The sequence below is a fragment of the Capricornis sumatraensis genome, chromosome 8 (genome assembly GCF_032405125.1).
Source record: "Capricornis sumatraensis isolate serow.1 chromosome 8, serow.2, whole genome shotgun sequence".
NCBI lineage: Eukaryota > Metazoa > Chordata > Mammalia > Artiodactyla > Bovidae > Capricornis > Capricornis sumatraensis.
The window spans coordinates 23959240-23969469 of record NC_091076.1 but is presented as its reverse complement, the minus strand read 5'-3'; the positions used below and the strand labels follow the sequence as shown (position 1 = coordinate 23969469).

The following is a 10230-nucleotide window of genomic DNA, read 5'->3' as shown; positions in this document are numbered from 1 at the left end:
CTCTTCATCTTGTTTATATTGCTGTGTTTGGGGTGGCCTTTCCGTATTGTGGCAGTTTGTGGAGTTCTCTTTATTGTGGAGTTTCCTCACTGTGGGTGGGGTTGTGTGGGTGGCTTTTTAAGGTGTCCTGGTTAGGGAAGCTTGTGTCCGTGTTCTGGTGGGTGGAGCTGGATTTCTTCTCTCTGGAGTGCAATGAAGTGTCCAGTAATGAGTTATGATATGTCAGTGGGGTTGGAGTGACTTTGGGCAGCCTGTATATTGAAGCTCAGAGCTATGTTCCTGTGTTGCTGGAGAATTTGCATGGTATGTCTTGCTCTGGAACTTGCTTGCCCTTGGGTGGTGCTTGGTTTCAGTGTAGGAATGGAGGTGTTTGATGAGCTCCTATTGATTAATGTTTCCTGGATTCAGGAGTTCTCTGGTGTTCTCAGGATTTGGACTTAAGCCTCCTGCCTCTTGTTTTCAGTCTTATTCTTATAGTAGCTTCAAGACTTCTCCATCTATACAGCACCGATGCTTCTAAAGATCTATAGGCCCCTTCCTATATAGTCGGTGCTAACTACAGGGTTTTAATCTATTGCACCTGTCACTTCCAAGGCGGTTCCCTCTGTTTGTTTTAGCTTCTTCTGTTTGTTGGTCTTTTTAGTGTCTAATTTTCATCCTGACACAAGGGGGCGGTGGTGGACACTGTTTTAGGCTCACCTGTTCAGTCGTGCTGTGGAGAGGGAGAAACACTGCAAACAAATAACACTGGCGTGTGCTCGCAGTGTCTCAGCCACATTGGGTTTGCCCCCGCTCACAGCGTGTGTGCTTTCCCTGTCTACACTGCTTAGGCTCTAGGTTGCTCTCCTGGGAACTGTCTGAGTCTGGCCCTGGGTTACATGCACTTCCCAGGTCTAAGCAGCTCAGGTTCAGGTACTCGGTACTCCTCAGAGGTGCAGATTTGGTTGGGCCTACGTTTTGTGCCCTTCCCAGGTCCAGCAGCTCAGATGACCAGGTGTTTGGTGAGAGCGGTCGCTGTGACCCCTGCCACTCAGTTTTCTGGGTGTACAACTGATGCACCTTCTCAGGCGAATGTCGACCGTGCAGAATCCCAAGAAATCTTAGTTAGCAACGAAGCCTGCTTGCAGTTTGGTAGATGATGCCTCTCTGGGGCCGCAATTGCCCCTTTCTAGTTCTGGCTGCTCTCACCTTCCTGTCTCCAGCATGGAATGGGCTGGTCCGCAGCCGGCTAGCTCTAGTCAGTCCTTTGCTCTGTGAGTGGGCCTAGCAGTGTCTTAGGTTAGGGCTTTTCGCGGGGTAGCTATCCCACAGTCTGGTTGGCTATCTCAAGTTAGTTCCTTAAGATTGCCCTTGGGGCATTCAGGACTGGTCCTTACTCTAAGCAATGCAGCCCGCGCCTCCCTGCCCAGCCCCTGCTTGCTAGTGGAGAATGCAGGCGTCTGTGCTGCTTCTCCACTGGGGGAGTTACCACTGGGCACGTAATCTGTGGATTTTAATTATTTATTTATTTTTCCTCCTGGTTATGTTGCTCTCTGAGGTTCCAAGGTTAGCTACAGACTCACCAGTGAAAGTGTTTCCTGGTGTTTGGAAACTTCTCTCTTTTTAAAGACTCCCTTCCTGAGACAGATCTCCATCCCTGTCTCTTTTGTCTCTCTTTTCTCTTTTATATTTTTCCCTACCTCCTTTTGAAGACAATGGGCTGTTTTTCTGGGTTGGAAGAAAAGTTATGACCAACCTAGATAGCATATTCAAAAGCAGAGATATTACTTTGCCAACTAAGGTCTGTCTAGTCAAGGCTATGATTTTTCCAGTAGTCATGTATGGATGTGAGAGTTGGACTGTGAAGAAGGCTGAGCACCGAAGAATTGATGCTTTTGAACTGTGGTGTTGGAGAAGACTCTTGAGAGTCCCTTGGACTGCAAGGAGATCCAACCAGTCCATTCTGAAGGAGATCAGCCCTGGGATTTCTTTGGAAGGAATGATGCTAAAGCTGAAACTCCAGTACTTTGGCCACCTCATGTGAAGAGTTGACTCATTGGAAAAACTTTGATGCTGGGAGGGATTGTGGGCAGGAGGAGAAGGGGACGACAGAGGATGAGATGGCTGGATGGCATCACTGACTCGATGAATGTGAGTCTGAGTGAACTCTGGGAGTTGGTGATGGACAGGGAAGCCTGGCATGCTGCGATTCATGGGGTTGCAAAGAGTTGGACACAACTGAGTGACTGAACTGAACTGAACTGATGTCCTCTGCTGGCATTCAGAAGTTGTTTTGTGGAATTTATTCAGCTTTCAAGTGTTCTGATGAATTTCTGAGGGTGAAAGTGGTCTCACTGTCCTATGCCTATGCCATCTTAAGACCACACCCCATGTCCAGTTCTAACTGTTGCTTCTTGACCTGCATGCAGGTTTCTCAGGAATGATGAAAGCTGAATGAAACTTTCAACACATTGTGCTGTATTTTGATGTTTTCTCTTGAGACTCTAATTGAAATAACTGAAATAACTTCTGTGGAGACCTGAACTTGTTCTTGGAGACATTATTATGGTGCTGTTCTTCTGTTAACCTGAATTTTAAAATATTGTTTGTAGTAACATGCTGTGTATGATTGATTCCTTGAAGCTGTTTTCTCTGAGTTTATTAGTACTTGAAAAGGATCCTAAATTATAAGAAGTAAATAGTTAGCATAGAATCTGGGTCAACTCCATAATGAATAGGGATAACTGAGAGTGGAAAAGCTGGTTTAAAACTCAACATTCAAGACACCAAGATCATGGCATCTGGTCCCATCACTTCACAGCAAATAAAAGGGGAAAAAGTGAGATGACCATTTATGGGTTCTGGGCAATTTTATGTTTAGAATAAACAGTTGTGAGTTTATCTGTATCACTGATAAGGAAATAGGGTAACTGAGTCCTTCTTTCTTCTTAGGCATAAGTACTAGCTCCAGAAAGTCATGAACTCCTCTCAGAAGTGTTCAGATAACAAACACATAGGGAAATATGTAGGTAATTATTAAAAATCTTTCATTAGTCCCTTTCTGTTGTTTTTCTGTTTATCTAGGGAGCCTGAACACCCAAGAGTAATCCTATTCCCTAAGAAAGCAAATCAAGTTACATTCCACTTTTCTAGCTATATGAGTTTCCATTCTCTGCCCTTATGTTAATTGGGTCCTTGAACAGAAATGAACCACTCTTTCTCAACAAGCAATCACAGATACACCAGCTCTTTGAGTAGTAACTTGCAAATAAGTGCCTTGACATAGCATGCTGAGTGTTCATTCTTCAGGGTGAAGGGTAAACACAAATGAATTTTATATTTTAATAACTTTATATAGTTATATTTTTATAAATTTAAATATATTAAATTTAAATTCTATAGTTATGTTTATATATTCATAAATTTATAAAATATATATACATAATCATGCAGTGAAGGTGAGTTCTTAGAAAGGTAAATTTCTCTCATTTCCTCTTGCTTTCCCTCTTAAGCTTTCAATGAGAGATAAGATATTGTTATCTAATATTGTTAGAGAAGTTATTGATAATCACTTGTGGTTATCAAGTCTTGACTGTCTTTCACTCTCTGCCTCTGTTTCTATACTTATTCTTTCTCTCTGTATGTGTAATACATAACACAAACTGCATATATATATATATACACGCATATATGTATATACACACAACATATACATATCTGTATGTGTACAATTAGTAATAGGGACACATGAAAAGGGATAAAGTTGCTACAGCATAAACAGACAAGTAAAAAACCCTGTTATCTCTCACTGATAATGCCAGCCTTAGGTCTCAGGCTACCTTGCAATTCACCTGATGAAAAATTTCATACTTTATCTAATCTATGGGATTTATCCTGGTGATGGGATCCCACTGGTACAGTAGAAATTTTAGAGATAGTTTGTTTCATTTTTTTTGGTTCTGATACTCACATAGGATATTAGAGTAATTGTTACTGCTATTTACTCTTTCATTTGAAGAATATAGCTTTAATGTAGCTTCAGCTAGATTGTCTGGTGAGAGTATCCACTCTGTGTGGGCTTTATTAAGAGCAGAGAACCTAGTAAAATAGACACAGATGTATAGAACAGTCTTAGGACTCTGTGGGAGAGGGAGAGGGTGGGATGATTTGGGAGAATGGCATTGAAACATGTATAATATCATATATGAAATGAATCGCCAGTCCAGGTTCGATGCATGATACTGGATGCTTGGGGCTGGTGCACTGAGACGACCCAGAGGGATGATACGGGGAGGGAGGAGAGAGGAGGGTTCAGGATGGGGAACACGTGTATACCTGTGGTGGATTCATGTTGATGTATGGCAAAACCAATACAATATTGTAAAGTAATTAACCTCCAATTAAAATAAATTTATATTAAAAAAAGAGCAGAGAACCTCAATTCTCTCACATTGGTGAATCTTTCCTTGAAAAATAGCAACAATCTTGAGTTCAACAATATTTTGGATTAAACTAAAAACATCATTTCTGCCCCACTTTCCATTGTACACAATTTCAGCTTTTCTTGATATTCAGTTCAGTTCAGATCAGTCACTCAGTTGTGTCCGACTCTTTGCGACCCCACATACTGCAGCATGCCAGGCTTCCCTGTCCATCACCAGCTCCCGAATCTTGTTTAAATTCATGTCATCGAGTCAGTGATGTCATCCAACCATTTCATCCTCTGTCATCCCTTTCTCCTCCTGCCTTCAATCTTTCTCAGGATCAGGGTCTTTCCAATGAGTCAGTTCTTTGCATCAGGAGGCCAAAGTATTGGCGTTTCATCTTCAGCATCAGTTAGGATGAATATTCAGGGCTGCTTTCCTTTAGGATGGACTGGTGGGATCTCCTTGCAGTCCAAGGGACTCTCAAGAGTCTTCTCCAATACCACAGTTTTAAAGCATCAATTCTTTGGCACTCAGCTTTCTTTATAGTCCAAGTCTCACATCCATAAATGACTATTGGAAAAATCATAGCCTTGACTAGGCAGACTTTTGTTGGCAAAGTAATGTCTCTGCTTTTTAATACGCTGTCTAGTTTGGTTATAACTTTTCTTTCAAGGAGCCAGTGTCTTTTAATTTCATGGCTGCATTCACCATCTGCAGTGATTGTGGAGCCCCCCCAAATAAAGTATGTCACTGTTTCCATTGCTTCCCTATCTATTTGCCATAAAGTAATGGGACCAGTTGTCATGATCTTAGTTTTTTGATGTTGAGTTTTAAGCCAGCTTTTTCACTCTTTCTCACTTTCAGCAAGAGGCTCTTTAGTTCTTCACTTTCTGCTATAAGTGCGGTGTAATCTGCATATCTGAGGTTATTGATATTTTCCCCAGAAATATTGATTCCAGCTTGTGCTTTGTCTAGCCTGGCATTTCGCATGATTTACTCTGCATATAAGTTAAATAAGTGGATTGTCAATATAAAACCATGACATACTGCTTTGCCTCTTTGGAACCATTCTGTTGTTTCATGTACAGTTTTAACTGTTGCTTTTTGACTGGCATACAGACTTCCCAGAAGGCAGGTAAGGTGGTCTGGTATTCCCATCTCTTGAAGAATTTTCCATAGTTTGTTGTTATCTACAGAGTCAAAGGCTTTGGGGTAGTCATTAAAGCAAAAGAAGATATATTTCTGGAATGCTCTTGCTTTTTCCATGATCCAGCGGATGTTGGCAATTTGATCTCTCATTCCTCTGCCTTTTCTAAAACCAGATCGAACATCTGGAAGTTCACGATTCATGTATTGCTGAAGCTTGGCTTGGAGAATTTTGAACATTACTTTGCTAGTGTAAGAGATGAGTGTAATTGTGCAGTAGTTTGAACATTTTTTGGCATTGTCTTTCTTTGGAATTGGAATGAAAACTGACATTTTCCAGCCCTTTGGCTACTGCTGAGTTTTCCAAATTTGCTGGCATATCGAGTGCAGCACTTTCACAGTATCATCTTTCAGGATTTGAAATAGCTCAACTGAAATTCCATCAAGTCCACTAGCTTTGTTTGTAGTGATGCTTCCTAAGGTGCACTTGACTTCGCATTCCAGAAAGTCTGACACTAGGTGAGTGATCGCACCATCGTGGTTATCTGGGTCATGAAGATCTTTTTTGTATACTTTGTATATTCTTGCCACCTCTTCTTAATATCCTCTCCTTCTGTTATGTTCATACCATTTCTGTCCTTTATTGTGCACATCTTTGCATGAAATGTTCCCTTGGTATCACTAATATTCTTGAAGATATTTCTAGTCTTTCCCATTCTATTGTTTTCCTCTATTTCTTTACACTGATCACTGAGGAAGGCTTTCTTGTCTCCATGCTATTCTTTGGAACTCTGCATTTAAATGAGTATATCTTTCCTTTTCTCCTTTGCCTTTAGCTACTCTTCTTTTCTCAGTTATTTGTAAGGCCTCTTCAGACAACCACTTTTCCCTTTTGCGTTTCTTTTTCTTAGGGATGTCATGATCATTGCCTGCTGTACAATGTCAGGAACCTCTGTCTATAGTTCTTCAGGCCCACTATCTGATCTAATCCCTTGAATCTATTCGTCACTTCCACTGTATAATCATAAGGGATTTGATTTAGGTCATACCTGAATCGTCTAGTGGTTTTCCCTACTTCCTTCAATTTAAGTCTGAATTTGGCAATAAGGAGTTCATGATCTGAGCCACAGTCAGCTCCCAGTTTTGTTTTTGCTGACCATATAGAGCTTCTCCATCTTTGGCTGCAAAGAATATAATCAATGTGGTTTTGGTATTGAGCATCTGGTAATGTCCATGTGTAGAGTTTTTTCTGTGTTGTTGGAAGAGGGTGTTTGTTATGACCAGTGTGTTCCCTTGGCAAAACTGTTAGCTGTTTCCCTGCTTCATTTTGTACTCCAAGGTCAAATTTGCCTGTTACTCCAGATATCTCTTGACTTCCTACTTTTACATTCCAGTCCCCTATAATGAATAAGACATCTTTTTTGGGTGTTAGTTTTAGAAGGTCTTGTAGGTCTTGATAGAACTGTTCAACTTCAGCTTCTTCAGCATTAATATTGAATGGTTTGCCTTGGAAATGAACAGAGATCATTCTGTCGTTTTTGAGACTACACCCAAGTACTGCATTTCAGACTCTTTTGTTGACTATGATGGCTATTCCATTTCTTCTAAGGGATTGTTGCCCACAGTAGTAGATATAGTGATCATCTGAGTTAAATTCACCCATTCCAGTCCATTTAGTTTACGGATTCCTACAATGTCTATGTTCACTCTTGCCATTTCCTATTTGATCACTTCCAATTTGCCTTGATCATGGACCTAACATTCCAGGTTCCTATTCAATATTGTCCTTTACTGCATAAGACTTTGCTTCCATCACCAGTCACATCCACAACTGGGTATTGTTTTCGCCTTGGCTCCATCTCTTTCTTCTTTCAGGTGTTATTTCTCCAATATTTCTTGATATTAAGTTTACATAGACCCTTTTCTCTTATGTTGATTCTTTCTTGTTACAGGTGGTAGATTTTACATAAGAGTCATATGCTTCATAGAATTGTCTGCTCTTTTGAGGTCATTGCCTGGATTTATGAGTATAAGGAATGGAAGATTGGGGGAAAATATAATCTCTTACAAAGCTTTATAAGATAAAGTATTATATTTAAATGTTTAGGATAGAAATCTATATGTGAGAAACCAGCCACTTCCCAGTGATTGTGGTTGGGAGAACACATATGAAGTTTATGTTTTCAGAGCTTCCTAAGTGACTGCATAAAATAAGGCAAGTTTGCAACTAACTGTGTTGTGATGGTTCTTATTTTCTGGATCACATGAGAGGTTGTCAGGATTCTATATGGAGTTTAGGGATTCGTAACCTGCTCTGAGTTTATTTTCTATATAAATAATTAGTGGTAGTTAGTGAGACACCAGTACCAATACCAGTGATGAAATTTTCCTCAAAATTGTAGCTTTGAAATTGAGAAGTCTCTATTGCACAATAAGAATTTATCTTCTCTCTACTCCCTCTCTGTCTCTGTCTTTCTCTCCCTCCATAGCTATATCTATACATTTAAAACAACAAGGGAACAGCTCCAAATAATTTTATATCATTTACTGAGTACCTATGAATGTCATTACTTTACTAAGTAGTTGTCATTTATTATCTTACTTCACTCTGACATTGCCATTGAGGCAGGTGATACTGAACTTCAGATGAGATGAGCGAGCAACCTGAAACTTGGATTTCAACATTATGAGACCTGGAGCATACAACAAGCTAACATAATCCGGAGAAAGTATAAAATAGAAAATTTGGCTTGTTTTATGGTGCTAAGTTAGTAGTATTAATGATATATCAATAGAAACTTGTATGGTTTTCTCTTTTTCACATCTGTCTGTGTATACCTGTGTGTTTGGTGTGTGTGTGACACAGAGAGAGAATGAAGGGATATAAGAGAGAAAAGATGAAATCGTTCTATCTCCTTTTTCAAGAGAGGTTTGTGAAGCAAAGTTGAGTATGACTCTAGAATTACAGACCATGTATAATGAAGTTCTCAGTTCTCAATAAAATGTTGGATGCTCTTGATGTTCCCATAGAGAGAGAGAGAGAGAGAGAAACCAAAAGCCTGGAGATATGACGAACATGAGCCTAGTGACAACGTTCATCCTCACGGGCCTTCCCCATGCACCAGAGCTGGACACGCTCCTCTTTGGAATCTTCCTGGTGATCTATGTCCTCACTGTGGTGGGGAACCTACTCATCCTGCTGGTGATTATAGTGAATCCCCGTCTGCACACCCCCATGTACTACTTCCTAACCAACCTGTCCTTCATTGACATGTGGTTCTCCACAGTCACTGTGCCCAAAATGCTGATGACCCTGGTGTCCCCAGAAGGCAGTCCTATCTCCTTTCCCAGCTGTGTGGCCCAGCTCTTCTCCTTCCACTTCCTGGGCAGCACCGAGTGCTTCCTCTACACCGTCATGGCCTATGACCGCTTCCTGGCCATCAGTTACCCACTCAGGTATGCCAGCATGATGAATAGGAAGACGTGTGTTCTCCTAGCCACAACCACGTGGCTCAGTGGCTCTCTGCACTCTGCTGTCCAGACCACACTGATGTTCCGTTTGCCCTTCTGTGGACCCAACCAGATCCAGCATTACTTCTGCGATGCACCACCCATCCTCAAACTGGCCTGTGCAGACACCTCTGCCAATGAGTTGGTGATCTTTGTCAACATTGGGGTGGTGGCTTCAGGCTGCTTTCTTCTGATAGTGCTGTCCTACGTGTCCATCGTCCATTCCATCCTGAAAATCCGCACGTCAGAGGGAAGATGGAGAGCCTTCCAGACCTGTGCCTCCCACTGCACTGTGGTCCTTTGCTTCTTTGTTCCCTGTATTTTCATTTACCTGAGACCAGGCTCCAAGGAGGCTATGGACAGGATTGTGGCTGTTTTCTACACTGTGATGACGCCCCTTCTGAACCCTGTGGTCTACACCCTGAGGAACAAGGATGTGAAGAAAGCTCTGTTGAAGCTTAAAGGCAAAGTAGTGCATTCACAGAGCAAATAATCTCTACAATGTAGACTTGCTCATTTAACAAACATAGTAATAGGATAATATAATGAAACATAGAAATATAAGAGTGTATAGTACAATATATCAGAGAAGGCAATGGCGCCCCACTCCAGTACTCTTGCCTGGGAAATCCCATGGATGGAAGAGCCTTGTAGGCTGCAGTCCATGGGGTCGCTAAGAGTCGGACACGACTGAGCGACTTCACTTTCACTTTTCACTTTCCTGCACTGGAGAAGGAAATGGCAACCCACTCCAGTGTTCTTGCCTGGAGAATCCCAGGGACGGGGCATCCTGGTGGGCTGCCATCTATGGGGTCTCACAGAGTCGGAACGACTGAAGTGACTCAGCAGCAGTACAATATATGATTTTATCAGTGTGAAATATTTTGTATATAAAGTTCTCAGTGTTAATCTTTATCCAAACTTCTTAGTCAGCAATATTTGTTCCAAGGATTTCTTCCTGTAATTGAAAAAATTACAAATATTTTATTTATGATAAACATGCTAAATTTTGATCTATGAAGTCTTTTCTCTGCAACATGTTTATTTTACTTTTTCCTCTATTTTTTCATATACAACTGACATATAGCATGATTTTTACCTTTTTAAAGTGTGAATATTCAACTGGGATCTTGGATGTAGAATAGTGAGCTCTTTATATATACCTAAG

General features: G+C 41.0%; 1 protein-coding gene across 1 annotated transcript; it reads left to right on the top strand.

Annotated features, from left to right (window-relative positions):
• Nucleotides 1-8619: 8619 nt before the first annotated feature.
• Nucleotides 8620-9555, top strand: LOC138084145 (olfactory receptor 10G4-like). Its single transcript, XM_068978269.1, has one exon. The coding sequence runs from the start codon at nucleotides 8620-8622 to the stop codon at nucleotides 9553-9555; it is 936 nt and encodes a 311-aa protein (XP_068834370.1).
• Nucleotides 9556-10230: the final 675 nt, after the last annotated feature.